This window comes from Emydura macquarii, unplaced genomic scaffold, assembly GCF_026122565.2.
Source record: "Emydura macquarii macquarii isolate MOO-44397 ecotype Brisbane River unplaced genomic scaffold, CSIRO-AGI_Emac_v2 contig_1390, whole genome shotgun sequence".
Lineage (NCBI taxonomy): Eukaryota > Metazoa > Chordata > Testudines > Chelidae > Emydura > Emydura macquarii.
Genome location: NW_027131527.1, coordinates 8,940,755 through 8,963,769, shown reverse-complemented (window position 1 = coordinate 8,963,769; position 23,015 = coordinate 8,940,755). Strand labels below are relative to the sequence as shown.

The window sequence follows — 23,015 nt, the reverse complement described above, 5'->3', positions numbered from 1 at the left end:
CCATAACAACAAAGTGTAACACAACACACAACAATATACTCAGCAGCAACCATAGAAGTTAGCTATATCCAGCAAAATATGATTAGTCATTCAGCTAAAAGTTTCTGCACGTGTATCTTCACACTCTAGAAGTTTCCTTCAAAACATAGAAATAGATAAAGCAACAGCAGTGAACAACACTATTTTGAAAAAGCCAAAGGTGAATCAATTAGTGAAGTTATTTTGCTGATTACCAATAATATTCTTTAGCAAAATAAAAACCTCCCCTAAACTCCTCCTCCTCTATTTTTTGGTTTCTTGTGAGAGAGTATGTCAGACTTGTTGGTAGGGTGCTCTGACAATAAGCCACATCTACCACACATTTCATTTCACTACCAGAAAAATACTTCCAAAGCCTTGGAAAACTTAACTAATAACCATATAAATTATTTCAAATACATAACTTCTGTAATTATGCACAAGACTGTTTAGTTAATTTACATCAGAAAAGTGTAATTAGATAATGCAAGATTTGAGACATGTGTAAATAGCAGACTAGAGAATGTCAGAAAAACCGAAATTCCTGGGAGTGGGGGAAAAGAGGAAGGGTTGGATTTGCTTTCCTGTTCTTGCACCAGAGAATTCTTGTTTTTCATTTTGCAGCATATGATTCTACAGGTGACATCCTTCTGGAAGAGAGTACTGAAACAATCACCTTTCTTGAATAGTCCATTCTTCTTAAAATATTTCTTCTTCAACATTCAGGAAAGAAGAGACCCTTGACATAGGATTTCCATCTTCCCAACAGGACAGAATGGGAGTTCTAAGGATATTACTACCAGACCTAGATATCAAGGCCTTTGTGGCCAGTTCAATTTATTAATGATATTGCTGCTTTTTAATATTGTATTTTTATTACCCAACCTATGAGAAAAGAAGAGAGAACATGTGTAAGAAGTTATTTTGCCAGAGATGCCTGCAGCACTGAGACTCTGGGAGCCCAACAATGCCAACTGGCAGAAGGTCTCACCTCCTCCCATACTGTAACTCACATCAGGCCTGACATACTCATTGTGCGAACACACTGTTGAAAGGTATGTTATGTAAGGTATCATATGGAAACTGGTGACACACTAGTCCCAATCATCATTGTGAGACATATGTATGGATTGTATACAAAGAGTTATACATGTGTGATGGAAATATGTTCTTAAAATGTGTTTGGGAGGCAGAGCATGAACCCAGCCTGCCCTAGACAAAGGAATGTGTATTTATCTGTCTGATCAGCTTGGTTACAGGGAGAGGACCAAAAGAAGCACATTTATACATAAGGTAAATAAAGCCATCAAGCTAAACAAGAGGGAGGGAAGACTGTTTAACAATCATGCCAGGGGACAGAATCTGCAACCCAGGAAGCCTTTCTGGCTTTTGAGGCAGAGACAATAGACTCTGAATATAAGGGGAGCAAAAAGATATTTTAGTTATCCATTATTGAGGGAATGAGCCTATGAAAACTGGATCTTCTTGGCCTGAAAGTAAACTTGATGGAAGTGAGAAACTGCTTAGCCAAAGACTGTAATTTGCTAAAATTAAGTTTTAGTCGCTAGAAAGATAGGGGTTGTTTGGGATTTTTTTGTAACGCTGCCTGTCTTATATTCATATTTTGTATCACCTAAATCTCTTTTCTGTGTTAAATTCTTCTTTGTTTTATTACAAAACCATTTGCGTGCAATATATTAAAGTTCTATTAAAGCAAAACCAATCATCTTGTGTGTGTTTTCCCTCTTTGGAGGCAGCGAACTTGACCATTTATGAGAGCATCACAGTGAGAGGAACTGGACACTGAAAAGGGACATCTCTGGAGAACTCTGGCTTCACTGATTGTTACTTGCAAGGCAAGGTTTGGACTGGCAGATTCCTGAAGAGTTTGCCAGTAAGGCAGACAAGATGATGTGTCAGGGAACTGATACACAGCATCAACAAAACTCATGCTTGCTGATGCAGAGAGGGGTAATTGTGGCTTACAGTTCTGGGTGTCCTGAGCAAAACTTCGTAAGTACATCTTCCAAGGAAGGCACAAATAAGATACAAGTAGCTAACTAAGCAGAAAGCTGCACCTGCCAGAAGGAGCATGGCCAAGGACATATGCTCAGCATGTTATTTTCAAAGGAGCATACTGGAACAAGTCATTCTCAAGGTACAAGTAGTTTGTGCCATTAATTATTTTCATTGTTCCCCACAACAGAAATCTGTTTGGCCTCTAACTAAACAAAGATACATAGAAACACTTGGCAGCAGTTGATGGCTGGTTTGAATAGCAGAAGTAACATCCTTCCAGCTCACAATATAAACAACCTCAAATACAGTGAGGAGGGGAAAGGAGATGACAATCACAGGCTTCCTAATTAGCACAGAACCCAATGAGATCCTCACAACAGGATTTCTGGGCTACAGATTAATTTCCTCTATATGCCTCAAAAATAATCCTTAATTCCAAGGATTTACAAGCAAATCTGAAAAATCAATTATGTTATGAAAGTCACTGTGCTGCTTGAAGTCACAATTGTCCTAGAGTTCCTGTTCAAGAACCATCCAAGGACAGCCTAGGTATTAAGGGCCAATCTGCCACTTTCATCTGCATAGATCAATCTCTTAGTGCCATTGTCAAGGAGGTGGGTCTTTATGTTAACTTCCAGGGATACTGGTAACAACAGCAGGCCACAAAACACCATAGTCCATTGCTTAGTTGTCCCACGCACTATTCACTGCACATGTTCCCTTCAAGGAACTCACCTCAAGAAATAAGGCTGCTTACGGGACCAGGAAAAGGTTCCTTTCTATTAGCACAGAGCTCATCTGTGATACACATGTAGTGGAACAGTAACCAGATACTTATAATGACATATTTACAGATACGATGAACACAGATCTATGTTGAGACTATTGTATTTAATGTAATGAATGTTATCTGTTATGTTATCTGTTATTTTTGAGCCAGACCACTATATTGAGATGGGCCAGATACGAGCCATAAAATATTGAGAGCCCTTTGTATCACTATATGTTTAGGTATTTATGTGATCCTGGCTCACTGGGGAGGGAGGGGGATTTCATGTGGAATGTGGAATCATTAGGGGGTGATAAATTCAAAATTCCAAGGCTGGCTATGCAGATACCTAGCCCTTTGAAGCCTGACCATGTTGGTGACAGAAGGAAGGACTAGTTTCACCTGTTTTGACAAGGCTGGAAGAAAAAAAGGCTTTTGTTTGACATATAAAAACTGAGTTTAAACAGACTGAGGAGGTTTCCATTTTGATTCAGAAAATGGACAAACTTTTGTATAAGGGGAGGCCCCAACCCTTGCTGGAAGGGTAGAAGGATTTTAGCCTACCAGACTCCCCTGTGGAAGATGGACAATTTCTGGTGAATCTAGTATGCATCTCGAACTTTTATGTTTTCTCTGTAAATGTTTTTATGCTTGAATAAATTAACTCAGCTTATGAAGGCTATGTGGTCACTGGTAAGAATGCTATCATTGTCCTTGGAGGTAAACTAAAGAGCTGGGGCTGGACATGTGTCAGACCTGTTCGTGGAGAATCACAGTGAGATCAAGGGGACTGCAGCCTAAGACACCAGGGAGGAGAGTGAGATATGGGTCCCTGCCTCGAGAGAGGTAATGGTTTTTAGACCTAAGATGGCACTTCTCGAGCACACCATGGAGGGGGGGCATTAAAGGTATAATTACCCTGAAACTGTGACAGAGATACTCTGGCATCTGACATTTGCAGAGTAGTGAGACTTGAGACCTACATGGTGGTGGCTTCTAGGTGAGAAATGGGATTTAGTTACAGATTTATTGTCTGGGATACAATTGGAACAGTCTTCCAAATAAACAAATTTCTATGATGCAGGAGATAAAGCTTATCACTTAAAGACATGGCTTATGTTCAAATTCCAAAACTGCCTTTGAGGAAATTCATATTGCTGCCCCAGCTGATAATAGCGTTCTCTGTGGAGAAAATGGGCTCTCTCGTCATGTCATCCTCTTTTTCCCTTAGGAAACATGCGGCAAATATCTGGGTGCGAGTGTGCCTATGTGTTCACTTCTCAGGCACAAAAACGAGTGGTTAAATGGGCTAAAAGGAAATTTTCCAGCTTGACCCTTTGTACGGTTCCAATGTTGCAAAGCAGCCAGAAACTAGCTGTATCTTCAGATGAGAGGATTCTTTTGGCATGGAAGAGTTTCTAGTGGACATAGAACCAGCACAGCCAGCTCCTATACAACGCTTCTGCAGTCCTTAATGCAGAAGGCATGGTCAAATGCAGCTTACGCACAGCCCTATGAGAGCTGTTATCAGCTGTCAGACTTTTGCCAAGTGCTTCATTTGGTGGTGTACCTATCCATTGGGGTCACCAACCAGTCCTCTTCATGAAGGAGGAAGACAGGTAACTATGCCTCTGCACTGACTATCACACATTGAATCAAGTGACTATTTGTAACCGGTATCCCCAACCCTCATTCCGGAATTGCTGGACCACCTGAGGACTGCCACTATCTTCACAAAACTAGATGTTGGAACAGCTTACAATCTAGTGTACATGAACAAGGCTTGGGGATGAATGGAGACTGATTTTTGTACCTGATATGAGCACTTTGAATACTTGGTGATGCTGTTTGTCTTAACCAATGCCCCTGCAACATTTCATGAACACTGTGTTCAGGGATATCCTGGACCAGTATGTGCTTATCTGCCTCGACAATGTAGTGGTAATCTTTGAGAACCCACAGCAGCACTACTGCATGTCCATTCTGTCTTAGGGAGACTATGGAACCATGGGTTGTATGCCAAACTGGAAAAGTGCACCTTCGACCAGACCACCTTCGAATTTTTGGGGTATATCATCTCCCCACAGAAATCCAAATGAACTCACAGAAGGTGAAAGCCATTTGCAACTGGACAGCACCCTGAACCCTCCAAGAACCTCAGCGCTTCCGGGGCTGTGCAAATTTTATAGGAGATTCATTGTTAACTTCTCCCAAGTAAAAACTCCCTGCACTTCCCTTCTCTGCAAAGCTGTGCAATTCGCTTGACACAGCATTAGGATTCTTCCAATCTTCTGGAAATTCCTTGCGCTCCAAACCTTTCCCATCGATGGAGGTAAATCACTTACCTGGGCAGCAGTAACTAGGTCAACAGATCTTCCACCGATCTAGTCATGTCTTCACCAAGCGTTAGCTTATAGTTAAATACAGTGTTCTGGCACACTCCTGAGTGACACAGCCAGGTTGATTTAAATTTTAAGCGTAGACCAAGCCTAAGAGATATGCTTGCCAACAGTCTCAGAATGCTGTCAAACATACCAGGTAATGCATGGAGGGAGATGGATGAGACAATGTTGAGGTTCAAGGATTCAAGCACAGGTTGTGGGGAGTGTTTAGGGCCTACGTTCAGGGATGGAGAGACTAAGGAAGGCGGTGCAGAGAACAGTAAAGAGAATGAAAGAAGTGTGTGTTAATGATGGGGAGAGATATAAAACTACCAGCTTCTCTCTCTACAGATCCAGCAGCAGACCCAGTTAATTAGTCTGACTGTCAAAAGAAATGACTAGATGATTGAACATCTGTATTCACTACCTTGATAATTTCATATGAATATGTCTGATCAGCCTTTTTGACAATTGACATCATTGTCAATTCTTTATTCTGGAGGCCAGAATAATATGCTCGTGTCAAATCTCCAGTGCCTCTGTTACCCTTTCTTGGTTTCCCATTTCCCTGTTCTGTACAGAATGCTTTGCTTACTATTTCAAATTGCACACTGTATGTATTTATGCCTATGTTGTGACTTATCAACCTGATTCTGAAGATGTTTTATCTAGCAAAGATTACTCTGTCACATTCTATCAATACTTCCTTCATCTCTGCAAACGTGTGTGTGGAACAGCTGATTTTTTCATTTATTGCCTACTAAATGTCTCAAATCTGATGCTGGACTATTACATGAAATTTCCCTCTTTGTTTCATGGAATAGAGCTGCCCCTTAAACACAAAAGTTAGAGTTAGGTGTTCCCGATCAGCTTAAACAAAGTCAGAGATCTTCCTGTGACTTATTTCTGTTTTGGTCAAAGGCCTTTCTTTCCAGATGTGTGATCTCTGCTCCCATTGTGGGCCCATTTTTCAAATTGTTCTTGATGCAATCAAGGGCACTAAGCTCAGTGCATCTCCCATTGCTACATGTGGGCCCATTTTTCAAATTGTGCTAGATGCAATCAAAGACACTAAACCCAGTGCATTTACCATTCCCATATGTATACCAAGCGTGCACTCATATTTGATATTTTAAAAAAATGTTTGCACCTGCATTTTATCTTGTGCGTAGCCATGTAATAATTACAGCAATAGTCCTATAGACCTAGATCTATAAGAACAGCTTAAGCAGTTAGCAAAGGTATAAGGCCTTGTAGAATCATAAAATAGAATCATAGAATATTAGAGTTGGAAGGGACCTCAGAGATCATCTAGTCCAACCCCCTGCTCAAAGCCTGAGTAAGAGTAGATGCTCAATAAGTTGGCATAAGTAAGTAAACTAACAATGACCTTAAGTCACAAAATGGCATAAAACTTTGTTTATTGTTTTGTAATGATCACAAATATTGCAAACTGCTGGTAGGTAACCGCAAGAAGGCAGTTTGTACCAGTTTAGAGTATTTTTTGGAGGGGAACATTAGCAGATGCTCAACCGCAGGTAACCATAGTAATCCAACTAATGTATATGTTAATCGGTTTTGCTTAATTAATACACTAACCTATAGGATAATGGCACCCCAATATTATCAGGGTGAAGAAATTCAGATATGGTAAAGGAGGAAAGACTTATGCATGAGGACAATCAAGGCCTATAACACATCTGATCTCAGGTACAGCCACTGGAGTTCTCCATCAGCATGCCAGAGTTGGAATGAGATCTGTCTCAACCTTTAGAGCTCTCCCTGAGGACAGACTCAGAGTGAGTATATACCTGCAATGGTGCCAGTCGTACTGACATGTTATATTATATAACTTTACTGGTTTGGATTCTTTTACTCATTGGACTAATCATTGTAATAATAAAACATTCACAGTTACAGAAGGTCTTCCTTGAGTGTTGTTGTTACTGTGGTGCCCCACAGGGCTTCCACAGCAGTAATTCTGACAAGAACCTAAGAAATTACAGAGTGCTAATTGGGCAAACTAAATAAATAATCTAACCAATAATTAATCAATAGATCAGGCATCATATACAAACTGATGACCAGATGGTGTGCCCACACTTTCCACACAGTACATCAAAACCGGTCTACTTTGAATTCTGAGTTTCATTTTTACACCTATATTTTGACAATTCATATATTTAGTATATATTATTCAGTCAGAATGTAAGGCGGAAACAATTTTTATGATTTTCTGTATTAGTATTTAATTTTTTTAAAATGTTTTGTTGTCTCCAGCTCATGTCATTACTTTTCGGAACAGTTTCCAGATAACACAACTTGATCAAAGATATTACAATGTACTACCAGCACAATGTTTCAGAAAATCAATACCAGAAATTAACAGAAAAAAAATCAGAATTTTGCTTTGAGAAAGCTATTATTCAGTAAAGGGAAGAAACTGAAAACCTTAATCAGTTTCTCATGTTTGACTAATTCATGCCATCTCAGCACAACTCCTTTTTATTACTTACCAGATATACATCAAGATGACAGTTCGCCACCGAAGGACTGGGTGTTTTACTAGGTTTAGGATGCCAGGTGCGGAGTCATTCTTTTTCATTGTTCCTGCACATGGTTTCAATTTTATAGTCAACCTTTCTTTTCCATTACCCCGGGCCATGTACTGCAGCACATCCTCTGCTTCTGCAGTATTCCCCTGAGAATACAGCCATCTTGGTGATTCTGGAAGCATACTACCAAAGAAAGATACGATATTGAACGTTCATTCCAACCAACAAAGTACTGTATCAAATTATTTCTTTGCAAAACACTACAAGTGTTGTCTTGTAAAGTAACTGTATATTAAATCTAAACATTTGAAATCATCTATCTTATAGTACAAGCAAGTTAAAATGCAGATATTTTCTCAGCCACTTTATATCAGGTACCCAAATTCTTCTTTTTTTTTTTTTAAACCATGTCACATATTATGGAGAAAATGCTATGATTTCCAAGTGTTTCTAAAATGTAATTTAAAGCCAATTCTTGACCTCTTCTGAAATGATGCACAAGGGAACAAGAAAATACATCTGAAACCTTCTCAAATCCCATTCACTGAGCTGCCCAAGGCAGAATTTTATCCTTTGTGTTAAAGAATGTCTTAACTCTTCATTCCCTAACAGAATACCCACATACTCACATCCAAGGAAAATGCCCTCACTTTGGAATTACTTTGACACTATATCTCAGTACCAATTCATCTCTAGTCATAGAAAAAACTGAAACTTTAGTTCCACAGTAACATCAAAATGTTTAAAGCAAATTCCAAAACAGTAAAAATCATAATGAAAAATAGCAATATTGAATTGTTAAAACATTTCACCAATTAAAAAAAAAAAGGCTAGAGCGAAAAATTAGGCCTTGCTGCATATGATTATAATTAAAGTGATCTGTTTCAATGGTTCTCAACTAGCGGTATGCGTACCTAGGGGGTATGCAGAGGTCTTCCAGGGGGTACATCAACTCATCTAGATATTTGCCTAGTTTTACAATAGGCTACATAAAAAGCACTATCGAAGTCAGCACAAACTATAATTTCTTACAATGACTTATTTATAATGATCTATATACTATAAACTGAAATGTAAATACAATATTTATATTCAAATTGATATATTTTATAATCATATGGTAAAAATGAGAAAGTAACATTTTTCAGGAACAGTGTGCTGTGACTCTCTGTATTTTTTATGTCTGATTTTGTGAGCAAGTAGTTTTTAAGTGAGATGAAACTTGGAGTACAGAAGATAAATGAGACTCCTGAAAGGGGTACAGTAGTCTGGAAAGGTTGAGAGTCACTGACCTATTTCACATTTGCTAGTCTAGCAAATAAAATAATGTTTCAGAAATTCTCTGCTCTTCAAAGTCAATATGTTGAAAGCTAATAAAAAAAATACAGACACATTTTTTTCTGGCATACTGAAGACTTAACAAAAACAAACATGTTTGCCACAAGACGAAGGCATACAAGATACATGCATAAAGAGTGTACCTTAATATTTATTTATTTTGTATTTTAATATTTAATATTAATTTCATTGCTGATTTAAATAACAAGCTTCCTACATAATGTTTGACAAGTGAGGAATCAAACTCTACAACACAAAATTCACTTAAAGTCACCATAAGCTAGCATTTCCAGAACAGAGAGACCAAAGCTAAATTGACTTGGTCAGTATGACAAAAACAACAATAAACTAGGCTGTGACATTATACTGGCACTAAAATAATACTGATTTGCTACTTGTCCTAACAGTATCTACCCAATTTAAATATATGGAATATTATTTCAGCTTAGATCATGTTGTGGAATGTGGACTAGAAGTCACTGCAATGTGTAAGTGCACCAGAAGTCACAGCCTCTCTCTTTTTCCTTAAAAAAAAAAAAAAAAAAAAAAAGGTTTTCCTATTCTACCCTAGTGTGGTGGACTCCCCCAAGTCCCCACCAGACCACAATTTAAGTTGTTTATAATATCTTTCTCCTGTTGTAGCAAATGGGGGAATTCTCCAAGCAAAAAACAGGGTTACTTACCAGTAACTGTTGTTCTTCGAGATGTGTTGTTCATATCCATTCCAATTAGGTGTGTGCGCGCCCCGTGCACAGATTCCCGGAACCTTTTCCTTAGCACACCCGCAGGGCCGGGTACAGCGCCCCCTGGAGTGCCGCGCTCATGTCGCGATATATAGGGCACTGCCGGCCCCGCGGGTCCCCAGTCCCTTCTTTCTGCCGACTCCGGCAGCGGGGACGGAGGGTGGGTTTGGAATGGATATGAGCAACACATCTCGAAGAACAACAGTTACTGGTAAGTAACCCTGTTTTCTATCTTTGAAGTGATTGCTCATATGCATTCCAATTAGATGATTAAGTAGCCATACTCTCGGCGGCGGGTAGGAGTCACTGGCGAGCAGCTCTATTCAGCACAGCTCTGCCTACTGGTGCATCCTCCCTCGCCTGTTCAACAATGGCGTAGTGGGTCGTAAAGGTATGTACCGACGACCAGGTTGCTGCTCTGCAGATGTCTTACAGAGGCACGCTCTCTAGGAAGGCTGCTGAAGAGGCTTGGGCTCTGGTCGAATGCGCCTTCACAGGGCCGGGCAGGGGCATTCCTGCCCGTTCGTAGCATGTCTTAATACAGGCTACAGTCCATGATGAGATTCTCTGGGTGGAGACGGGAGAGCCTTTCATACGGTCTGCTACCGCTACAAATAATTGCGTGGACTTTCGGAAGGGCCTGGTTCTCTCCAAGTAGTGTGCCAGGGCCCGTCTGACATCCAGAGAGTGCCACCTGCGCTCATTCGCTGACCCATGTGGTTTAGAGAAAAACACAGGGAGGAAGATGTCCTGATTATAGTGGAATTGGGACACTACCTTGGGCAGGAATGCCGGGCGGGGTCTTAGTCTGACCTTATCTTTATAGAAGACAGTGTACGGGGGCTCCGATGTCAATGCCCTTATTTCGGAGACCCTTCTGGCCGAAGTGATGGCCACCAGGAAGGATACCTTCCAAGAAAGGACCAATAGGGAGCATGTGGCCATGGGCTCAAAGGGGGGTCCTGTTAACATGGAAAGGACCAGGTTTAAATCCCAGGGAGGGATGGGGTCTCGAACCTGTGGAAACACCCTTTCAATTCCTTTAAGGAATCTGACAGACATGGGGTGGGAAAAAAGGGAACGCCCTTCCAGCGGCCGATGGAAGGCCGAGATGGCCGCCAGGTGAACCTTCAGGGAGGCCAGGGCTAGGCCCTGAGTTTTAAGGTGTAGAAGGTATTCCAGGACCACCTGTATGGGCAAGCTGTCTGGGGAGAAACCCTTGTCCTCTGCCCAACCAATAAAGCGCCTCCACTTTGCCCGGTATGTAAACTGTGTGGAGGGTTTCCTGCTACCCAGCAGAATGTGTTGGACCTGCAGGGAGCAGGCCCTTTCTCCCTCCGTCAGCCAGAGAGTCTCCAGGCCATCAGGTGGAGGGGGTCCAGGTCCGGGTGCAACAAGCGCCCCTGGTCCTGGGAAAGCAGGTCGTATTGCCTGGGGAGCGTGATCGGAGTAGCGATGGAGAGGTCGATCAGGGTACTGTACCAGTACTGCCTCGGCCACGCTGGGGAAATCAGTATGATGTTTGCTCTGTCCCTCCTGATTTTGAGCAGGACTTGAGGGAGGAGCGGAATGGGGGGAAATGAATACATCAGACCCCCCACCCATTGTATTAGGAAAGCGTCGGACAAGGAGCCCGGCTCGTGACCTCGAAGCGAGCAGTATCCCGGGCATTTCCTGTTCAAAGATGACGCGAACAGGTCCAGTTGGGGAGTGCCCCACTCTCGGAAGATTGAAGCCACTACCTCCGGATGCAATGACCATTCGTGTCGGGGTGAGAACGATCTGCTGAGGCGATCTGCCTCGTCGTTCCTGCTGCCAGGGAGGTGAAAGGCGACTAAATGAAAGTCGTGTCTCACTGCAAAGTCCCATAGGCGCATAGCTTCCTGGCACAGGGCCGAGGAACGCGCTCCCCCCTGCCTGTTCATGTAGAACATGGCTGCGGTGTTGTCTGTGAGGACCTGCACCACCTTGCCCCTCAGGAATCTGAGGAAGGTCTTGCAGGCCAGCCAGACCGCTCTGAGCTCTCGAACGTTGATATGCAGGGCTCTCTCCGCTGGAGACCACAAGCCCTGGGTACCGAGGTCTCTGCTGATGTGGGCTCCCCATCCCACATCCGAGGCGTCCGTGATAAGAACCACTGACGGAGTCAGGTCTGTGAACGGGACTCCCTTGAGCACCTCCCTCGGAGTCCTCCACCATTCGAGGGAGGACAGCACCTGTGGGGGAACCGTGACCACCTTGGTCAGTAAATGTCTAGAAGGGGCATAGACCGAAGCCAACCAAGCCTGCATAGGTCTTAACTTGAGACGTGCCAGCTTAACCACGTATGTGGAAGCTGCCATATGCCCCAACAGCTGTAGGCAATGCCTGGCTGTCGTCGTGGGGGATCTACAAAGGTCCGCAATAATGGAACCCATCGCCTGGAATCGGGGCTGTGGAAGGAAGGCTCTTGCGCGTTTAGCGTCTAGGGTGGCTCCTATGAAATCTATGCGCTGCACCGGGGTAAGAGTGGACTTCTGCTCATTAATGAGCAACCCCAGTCTGGTGCATGTGGCGCAAGTCAGCTCAAGGCTGTTCTGGACATGGATTCTGGATCTGCCCTTGATGAGCCAGTCGTCCAGATAGGGGAAAATTTGTACCCCATTGCGGCGGAGGTGGGCAGCCACCACCGCCATACATTTGGTAAAAACCCTAGGAGCTGAAGACAGGCCAAATGGGAGAGCCGTAAATTGATAATGATCTCCCCTGATCCTGAATCTCAGGAGCTTCCTGTGTCCTGGAAAGATGGAGATGTGAAAGTACGCATCCTTCAAATCCAGGGCAGCATACCAATCCCCGGGATCTAAGGCGGGGATTATAGAAGCCAAGGAAACCATACGAAATTTAATTCGTCTAATAAACCTATTCAGGCGACGGAGGTCCAGTATAGGTCTCAGACCTCCCTTGGCCTCGGGGATCAGGAAATACCTGGAGTAAAAACCCCTTCCCCTTTCTCCTCGCGGAACCTCCTCTATAGCGCCTAGACGCAAAAGGGAGTGAACCTCTTGCACGAGCAGGTGCTCGTGAGCTGGGACCCCTAAGGGGGATGGGGCAGGAGGAGAATTTGGGGGAAAGGCCGTGAGTTGAAGGGCATATCCGTTAAGGACCACCCCCAGAACCCAGCGGTCCGTAGTAATTGTCTCCCAGGCGTGATAGTATGGCGGAAGCCTGTTTTCAAAGGGCCGGCTAACTTCCAGGGTAAAAGGAAGAGTGCCAACCTCAAAACCGCTGTCAAAAGCATTTATTACCGTTTCCGGATCCAGGCTTGCCACCCTGCTGCACCTGTGCCAAAGAGCCCCGCCGGTCCCGGCGATTGGGCCCTCTAAACCGCTCCCGACCCCTCCTTGGCTGGGTGGCCCTAGGAGGTGGCCTGGGCGGGGGGGGGGGGCGGGCGGCATTGAGTTTGAGTATGAGACTGACGTCCTGATGTCTGAGGGGTGTAGAGTCCCAGTGACCTAAGGGTGGTCCTAGAAACTTTTAGAGCATGCAACTTATCATCAGTCCTCTCAGAAAAGAGGCCTGACCTTTCAAATGGCAGGTCCTGAATCGCTTGCTGGACCTCAGTAGAGAGCCCAGAAGCCTGCAACCAAAAGCAGTGGCGCATGACGATGGCGGAAGCCATCACCCTGCCTGCAGTGTCTGCGGCATCACTAACCGACTGTAAGGCTGCTCGGACCACAACCTCTCCCTCCTGAGCCACAGTGGCGAGGTCTGCAGCTTGATCCGGGGGAAGCGCTGCAACTAAGCGGTGCAGGGAGGCCCACAAGTTCTGGTTGTATTTACCCAGAAGCGCCTGGTGGTTGGCTACCCTCAATTGTAAGGTGGCAGTGGAGTAAACCCTGCGGCCAAAGAGGTCTAATTTTTTCCCCTCCTTGTCTTTGGGAGTACTTCCCTGACCCCCCTGGCGGTCCCCTTGGTTGGCCGCATCGACTACTAGAGTTCCCGGGGCAGGGTGGTTATAAAGGAACTCAAAGTTTTCCTTGGGAACATAGTATTTTCTCTCCGTTCCCTTAGATGTAGGGGGAACAGAAGAAGGCGTCTGCCAAACTGCCCTAACTATTTTCATGACTCTGTCATGAACGGGAAGGGCCACTCGAGAAGGCCCAGATGACCCTGAAGGCCCAAAGAGGGGGTTGTCCTCCTCGGACATTTCCTTAAGGGTTAGACCCAGATTATTGGCTACCCTCTTAAGGAGGTCTTGATGCGCCCGAAAATCAAAAAGGGGCGACTTATGATCCCTTGAGGTCCCTTCATCAGGGGACGACGAGGAGGATAAGGGAGTAGGCCCTGTAGAGGGGCCCTCCTCAGGGTCAGACTCCGCTTCTGAGGGCACGTGCGGAGCTGGTTGAATTGGGGGTGGTGGAGGCTGAACCACCCCCGAATGGAGCGACTCCACCCCCTGGGTTGGATGGGAGCCCCAGGGACCCCAGTATGGCCCTTGCCAAGGGCCTTGGGCCCAGCCCGGAATTGGGTACTGAAAGGCCTCCCCATGTCTATCACGGTGGCCAGAGCCCGCTGACCGCCTCTTACGGGCCTTAGGCGGGGAGCGGCTTCGTGAGGAAGAAGAGGTCGAGACGTGTCTACACCTGTGGGGCCGTCTAGAAGAAGACCAGCTAGAGGAGCTGGATCTCCTATGTCTATGGCACGACCTCTTGTAACGCCGCTTGCCACCTCTGGAGTGCGAATGGCGATGTCTGCGGCTAGGTGCCGGGGACTGAGTGGGAACGCGGCTTTCCCGCCGTCGCCGCACCGGTCGGTACTGTGCCAGGATCGAGCGTAGAGTACGCCGGTCTCATCGGTGCCGAGGGGAACGGTGCCGGTCTCATCGGTGCCGAGGGGAACGGTGCCGGTGTCGTCAGGGTTGGTGCCGGTCCCACCGGTGCCGAGTGCGTCGGTACCACAGTCATCGGTGCCTGTAGTGATGGTACCGAGGTCGTCATCACCGAGTGCGTTGGTGCGGTTGACATCGGTACCGACGACGTGGGGTATGGCAGTACCGGGTACGGCGGTACCGGAGCGCTTAGGGGCACCAGAGGCGTCGGTGCTCTTCCCGTCAGGGAGGCGGCCGGTGCCGTAAGAGATGGAGGTGGTGCCGATGCTGACAACGCAGCGTCCGGTGCCGTAGCAAGGGTGTTCAGCAGAACCTGCTGGCCCGGTGCCGTCAGCTTGTGATGGTGACCAGGGCTGCCAGTAGGCGAGCCGGTGCGGTGTCGAGATGTTTCCCGCACCGGGGTGCTCGAGCCCAAGCTGCAATCGGTGCCGGAGCCGGCGCTGGAGCTTCTGCGTCGGTTCTTGGGGCCTCTTGACCGCCCCCGGTGCAGAGGCGCTCGACGACAGAGTCGGAGCTCGGAGGGGAGCGGCTCTCCACCCTCCTTGACCATCTGGGCGAGGATCGGGAGCAGTGTTTCCTCCACCCACCGGGGCCACCCAGTGCAGGTTTGCCCCGAGACACAGGTCCCTTGTCCCTTGGCCGAGGGGGGGACGGAGGCGTAGGCAAGGCCATGAGGGCCCTTGCCGCGGCGAACGCCTCCGGCGTCGACGGCCCTTGTAGAGGCGCTCCCCCACTCGCGTGAGTCGAGGGAGGTTCCCTACGAGGAGACACCGGTGCCGGAGGAGCCTCCACAGCACATGGCTGGGGTGTCTCCTGGACAGCTCCCTGCTTAGGTGGTCGCAGGGAGGAGTCCATCGAAGGGATCTCCGACCGCTTCTTCTTCTTATTCGGCACCGAGGATTTCGGTGCCGCTGCCGGTGCCGGAGGAGCACTCTGCACCAAAGAGACGCTCGGTGCCGGGGATCTCGACGGCTCGGAGGCCGGGCGCAGCACGGACTCCATAAGTAAAGCCTTCAGTCTCGCGTCCCGTTCTTTTTGGGTGCGAGGCTTAAATGACTTACAGATTCGGCACTTGTCTTTTCGGTGCTGCTCCCCGAGGCAACGAAGGCAGCGATCGTGAGGGTCACTCACTGGAAATTGCTTAGAGCAAAGAGTACAACTCTTGAAGCCTGTGGAGCCAGGCATGACTCCGCAGGAGCCCTTAAGGGCAGTTAACAAGTAACACAGTCACCAATTGACTTTTTTGAATAACAAAAAGAAACTAAATTAACAGTAATGGTTTTGACCAAGAACGATAAGCTAAGGACTGCTGCTTGCAATAGCAAGGGGCAGAAGTTCCAGCAACCGTCAGAGGCGGAAAGAAGGAACTGGGGACCCGCGGGGCTGGCAGTGCCCTATATACCGCGACATGAGCGCGGCACTCCAGGGGGCGCCGTACCCGGCCCTGCGGGTGTGCTAAGGAAAAGGTTCCGGGAATCTGTGCACGGGGCGCGCACACACCTAATTGGAATGCAATATATATGAGCAATCACTCGAAGATAGAACAAGAAAGATCCTTTTCTTCCTTCAGAAGGGAAAAAGAGTAAAAGAAAGGCAAAGGTGTTCTGTATCTTAAACAGTCTTTTGGGGTCGCCCATTTGGGGTGTGGCTTAGAATCATAGAATATTAGAGTTGGAAGGGACCTCAGGAGGTCATCTAGTCCAACCCCCTACTCAAAGCAGGACTAACCTCAGCTAAATCATCGCAGCCAGGGCTTTGTCAAGCCGCAGCTTAAAAACCTCCAACGATGGAGATTCCACCACCTCCCTAGGTAACCCATTCCAGTGCTTCACCACCCTCCTAGTGAAATTTTTTTTCCTAATATCCAACCTAGACCTCCCCCACTGCAACTTGAGACCATTGTTCCTTGTTCTGTCATCTACCATTGAGAACAGCCTAGCCCCATCCTCCCTGGAACCCCCTTCCAGGTAGTTAAAGGCTGCTATCAAATCCCCCTCATTCTTTTCTTTTGAAGACTAAACAAGCCTAGTTCCCTGAGCCTCTCCTCATAAGTCTTGTCCTTCAGCCCCCTAATCATTTTTGTTGCCCTCCGCTGGACTCTCCAAATTGTCCACATCCTTTTTGTAGTGGGAGGCCCAAAACTGGACACAATACTCCAAATGCAGCCTCACCAATGCCAAATAGAGGCACTTCCCTTGATCTGCTAGCAATGCTCCTACTAATACAGCCCAATATGCTATTAGCCTTCTTGGCAACCAGGGCACACTGCAGGGCACACTCATACCCAGCTTCTTATCCACTGTAACCCCCACGGCCTTTTCAGCAGAACCGCTGCCAACCCCATTGGTCCCCAGTCTGTAGCTGTGCATGGGATTCTTCCTTCCTAAATGGAGGACTCTGCACTTGTCCTTGTTGAACCTCATCAGATTTCTTTTGGCCCAATCCTCCAATTTGTCTAGGTCACTCTGTATCCTATCCCTACCTTCCAGGGTTTCCACCACTCCCCCTAGCTTAGTATCATCTGCAAGCTTGCTAAGGGTGCAATCTACCCCATCCTCTAGATCATTAATGAAGATATTGAACAATACCGGTCCCATGACTGACCCCTAAGGCACTCCGCTTGTTACCAGCTGCCAGCTAGACATGGAGCTATTGATCACTACCCATTGAGCCTGATGATCTATCCATTTTATAGTCCATTTATCCAACCCATACTTCTTTAACGTGCTGATAAGAATACTGTGGAAGACTGTATCAAAAGCTTTACTAAAGTTAAGGTATATCACATCGACCACTTTCCCCACATCCACAGAGCCAGTCACCTCTTCATAGAAGGCAATCAGGTGGTCAGGCATGACTTGCCCTTGGTGACTGTTCCTGATCACCTTCCTCTCTTCCAAGTGCCTTAAAATAGATTCCTTGAGGACCTGCTCCATGATTTTTCCAGGGATCGAGGTGAGGCTGACTAGTCTGTAGTTTCCTGGATCCTCTTTCTTGAAGATGGGCACTGTATTTGCCTTTTTCCTATCATCAGGGACCTCGCCCAATTGCCATGAGCTTTCAAAGATAATAGCCAATGGCCATGAAATCACATCAGCCAACTCCCTCAGCACCCTCGGATGCATTGCATCTGGCCCCATGGACTTGTGAATGTCCAATCTTTCTAAATAGTCCTGAATCGGTTCCTTCAGCACTGAGGGATGTTCACCTCCTCCCCATTCTGTGCCGCCCAGTGTAGTAGTCTGGGAGCTGACCTTGTCTGTGAAGACGGAGGCAAAAAAGGCATTGAGTACCTCAGCTTTCTCCACATCCTGTGTCAGTAAGTTGCCTCCCGCATTCTGTAAAGGGCCCACACTTTCCCTAATCTTCCTCTTGCTGGTAACATACCTGTAGAAACCCTTCTTGTTCCCTTTCACATCCCTTGCTAGCTGCAACTCCAATTGCACTTTGGCCTTCCTGATCTCATTCCTGCATGTTCGAGCAGTATTTTTATAATCCTCCCTAGTCATCTGACCAAGCTTCCACTTCTTGTAAGCTTCTTTTTTGTGTTTAAGCTCACCAAATACTTTTTTGTTAAGCCATGCTGGGCGCCTACCATATTTGCTATTCTTTCTGCACATCGGGATGGTTTGTTCCTGTGCCCTCAATAAGGTTTCTTCAAAATACAGCCAGCTCTCTTGGATTCCTTTCCCCCTCATATTATCTCCCAGGGGATCCTGCCCATCAGCTCACTGAGGGAATCAAAGTCTGCTTTTCTGAAGTCCATGGTCCATATCCTGCTGTTCTCCTTTCTTCCTTTTGTCAGGATCCTGAACTCGACCATCTCATGGTCACTGCTGCCTAGGTTGCCACCCACTTCTACTTTCTCTACCAAATCTTCCCTGTTTGTGAGCAGCAGGTCAAGAGGAGCAGGGCCCCGAGTTGGTTGCTCCAGCACTTCCACCAGGAAGTTATCCGCAACATTCTCCAAAAATTTCCTGGATTGTCTGTGCTCTGCTGTATTGCTCTTCCAGCAGATGTCAGGGTGATTGAAGTCCCTCATGAGAGCCAGATCCTGTGAACTGGAAACTTTCCCTAGTTGACTGAAGAAAGTCTCATCTATCTCGTCCTCCCGGTCTGGTGGTCTATAACAGACACCCATCACGACATCACTCTTATCGTTCTTGCTTCTAAGCTTAACCGAGAGACTCTCAACTGGCTTATCTCTAATTTCATACTGGAGCTCAGAGAAATCATAGTGCTCTCTTACATACAGTGCAACTCCTCCACCCTTTTGCCTTTATCAGCTGATATAATGTCTTTAATTAGGGTATGCTTCCAGGCCCTCCTCTTGGGTCACCCAGCTTTATGCATGGTCCATGAAGTCTCAGAGGCAGTGAGGCCTGCAATTCTCCCTCTTGACTGATCTATTTCTGTCAGTAGTCTCTGAGGTACAGCAGTCTTCTTCCTATTCTGTAGCCTGTAGCAGGCTCTGTCTTTTTAAGCTCCCCCTCTTCAAGAGCACAAGCCTTACAGGTGCACCTGGTTAGTGCTGGCTGAGCCCATAAAAGCTCATTAGCCTCCTCTCTATTAGAATGAAGATAGGCCCCTTCACACCTACTTATTTTATAATTAGCTTTTCCTTAACAATTCTCTTCACCAAATAATTTATCTTTTTTGCTCCAGATGCTACACTCTGTCTCAGAGCATGGGTTTTACAGAAGGATTTTAGGTAGCATGGCATGCAGAATTAAGGATCTTACCTTCTTCACGGGGAACACAGTTCTAACAGTTTTAAAATAGTAAATCAATTAAATCGGATACTCAGTGAGCCTAATTATTTTAATTTTTTGCAATAGTACAATAGTTACAGTTAACAGACAATATCTGTTGATTTCTTACCACTTGATTTCTCCAGTTTCTAGAAACACATCTTGCTACTTTACTTTGCAAGACAAAAATGTCTCAACTATTTTTGTTGTTTTAAAGAGGAATTAATGTATAATTGTCTGCCTGGAAGTATTTATCAAGCCCTTGTTTATACTTCAAACTTCTGAAATGTAACAGTGCAAAGTAAGAAGCCCTATCATCCACTCATTATTTTTCCAAAATGCTGTTATTGGATTAAAATGGTCATCAATAAGAAAAGCTTTAAATTGCCCATCAAAATGAAAGGAGTGGGTTCTCTTCAAACAGCTTTATCCCATGATTCCTCCCCATTTTATATTTCAATTTGGACATTTTGATAATGTATTTGCAGAATACTATTCCAATAAGTCATAAGAAACAAACTAGAAAACAAAAACATTTTAACTTAACTCTGTTTTGCTCCATGTTGTATTTCAGTGTATAGGTTACTCTGACAGATGCCTTGAAACCAAAGTTAAACTTTGCTCAAAATCCCTGATGCTCTTTAATTAAAATGCAATACATTTTATTAATTATGTTATGTGTGGGCTCTTGAAAATAACATTTGAAAACAAAAACAGTAGGTTTGGTAAGACTACCTGCATTTCAATTTCTGAAGGAAATTAAATTATTTTTGTATTTGGGCCTTTCCTTTTTGCCAAATTAATATTGGGCCTTACAACGAAGTATCTCAGAAAATAAATTCTATATCAAAGAGATAGTTATATTTATGATAGAAATGGAACATGTTAGAGAAGCAAATGATGTTATATGAGACTTCCTCTCATCTCCCCCCATCTGCTTTTTTTTGGTGAGGGGAAATGGGGAGTAGGAAGGATTTTTGCACATTGGAATATCTTTGCATGACAAATAATTTCAAACACAGGCCAATGTGGCGCCAATAACATGAAGGTGAAACATTGTTTTTGATATTTAACTAGTGTGCATATTTTTATATTATGAAAATACTATATTATGCTAGCAGCTTTAACTATAGTTTTCATTACTAATAACATTTATATGATACATGTTTTCTTTTCACATAATACTCAAGTGTGTCCTGTGACAGCACAAGCCAGATAAAAATTTATTCGACTCGTCAAATATTCATTTATCCAAAATTCACTCTCATAAATAATGCATATTAGAGAATCCACTTAATATCACCCATCTATCATATAAACAGCAACCATTTGTGGTACTTTCAGAGCCAGATATAGGGACACTCAAAACAAGCAAATTCTCACCTGAAATTTTAATGGCAGATGCAGAACACCTTTGATAACAGAGAGCCAACTCTCTTGGCTGGCTCACAGTTCATACACCCTGGCAGCCCTCATCTTCCTCCTACAGATTTGCTACTGCACTGTATTGGACAATTCTCACACAACTACTTCTTGGGTCTTTGCCCACCACAGCATTAACAGCAAGCTGGCAGACTACCTCCTCTTCTGGGTTTTGCTGTCCCTACCCTACACTGCTCTTGTCCCTTTATTTCTCCATTTTTACCCCAACTCCTGGTGAGTCACTCCTACTTCATTTATTAAATCAGAAGAAGTTAAAAGATTTCTGTGTACCATTACGAATCAAATGGGAACATATTTAACGACATGAAGGCAAAGCTTTTGGCTTCTAGCTTCGTATGCTTCCATGTCAATAAGGTTAACATCTCTATTTACATGATAAGGACAGGGTAGGCTTCTTTTGGCATTTTTTCTTCAAAGTCAAGTAAAATCTCAAAGCCTTTATTAGTGAAAATAACTGCCAAAACCTCTTCCACCTGTGACCTCATATATGCACTCATCTAGTCTTGCTTGGCACATAAAACATTTGAAAAATCAGCTGTACTTCCACTTCTCTATCTTTCAATGACAAAAGAAATTTTTTTTGTTAAATAGGTACACATTATAGTCTTATACACGTAAAAAATTTGAACTACTTACAAAGAAAGAAGAAAGAAGAAAACCCCTGGAGAATTTGATACAAATGCGAGGAAGCGCCATTCCCTTATGTTGTAACCCAGTAAGGCATAAACTGCTATGCCAACAGCAAATGTCAAATTTGTTAACGAGCCTGAAAATAAAAACAAAAAAGCCACTACATCAAACAATGATGAAAGTCCACATTCACATGCCTCAAATTTCTAAACAGTGAAATACACTAAGTATATACTCTTCCTAGAGTATATAATGACTTTACAACATTCTTATTGCAGTTGGCATATTGCATATTGCAGTGAGTTAATTTAAATAAATTAACTGATTCTAATAGTATATGGATTCTGTATACGTATTTACAGAATTTTAATATTTGTTTTGTGGGAGGCAGCCAGAAAGGGAAGGGCAATGAAAAATTGTATAGAGAAACTGGGGTGGGAGAGGAAGTGAAAGGAAATACTATAATTGATTTAATTGGGTGCATGATGACAATCTGAAGTGGTAGTGAGTCAGACAAAATTGGGAGAGAACTCTAAAACTGGAAGGGTAGTTAGTACTGTATAGAAAAATAATGAACTAGAGAGATACTAGGGTAAACTTACCAAACCTTTCTGAAGAACAAATATCAATAATAAGTGTTATGGAAAACATGTAGTCAATGTCAATTACAAAAGCCTAAGAGCAAACTGTTAGCAGTCAATGATGTGAGATAATAGTACTAAACTGGAAGTTCTCAAACTGTGGTCGATGGAGCCTTGGCCACTGCTGGCAGCTAGAAGCTCTTCTTTAGCACTGCTGTGAGGAGCAGTATTCACTAGCTCCCTCTCCCTGGCAGCCCTTGATCTGTTCTTCAGCACTCCCTTCTCAATGGCTGAGAAGAACTAAAACAACAAAGCACCTGAAATGGCAAGTGAGTATCTCTTCAGCCCATCAGGAGCCAGTCCTGCAGGGGAAAAGACTGGGGAGAGCAGAGATAGACAAACAGGAGGCAGACAGAAACAACATGAGTTGGAAAAGCAGAGACAAACAAAGGAGAACCAGTAAGGGAGAGGGGGAAATCAGAAAAATTGGAAAAACAGGAAGATAGAAAAAAATAAAAACCTACTCCCTCTTTCCCAAAAAAAGGCAAGAAAATATAAACCAGAAAAAAAGAATACAAAGACTGAAGAAATACAAGGGGAAAATAGGCTCACAGCCATTACAGTTAAACATTTAGGGCCAAATTCTACACTCAGTTAGTCCAATGCAAATCCACTAAAGTCAGAGTTTCTCTAGATTTACAATAGTGTGATGGAGAGCCAAATCTGGATATTTATTATTAAATATACGTTAAATACTCGCACTATCAGAGCAAAGAGACATTTTTAAAATATTGGATTTAGTACAGAATATGAAAAAAGCACCAGGTATGTGCTAGCTTACTTTTGTGGGACAGAAAAAATAAAAAGTACTTTTAAAAAAAATGGAGATGGGGAAAGGAAGAAGAGTTCTTGTCATT

At 44.5% G+C, this 23,015-nt stretch overlaps 1 protein-coding gene across 8 annotated transcripts in view; it reads right to left on the bottom strand.

Moving 5' to 3' along the window:
• The window catches only part of LOC137156040 (solute carrier family 22 member 15-like), a 65,842-nt gene that overhangs the window by 24,330 nt on the left and 18,497 nt on the right, over positions 1-23,015 (bottom strand). For all 8 annotated transcript variants that reach the window (XR_010920653.1, XR_010920654.1, XM_067552593.1 and 5 more), the window contains 2 exons: positions 21,524-21,653; positions 7,704-7,925 (listed from right to left, as the gene is read on the bottom strand). Coding sequence is in view for 6 of the 8 variants with exons in the window: in XM_067552593.1 (XP_067408694.1) it covers positions 7,704-7,925; positions 21,524-21,653 (352 nt within the window). In the remaining 2 variants the exon portion in view is untranslated. The remainder of the gene's footprint in view (positions 1-7,703; positions 7,926-21,523; positions 21,654-23,015) is intronic.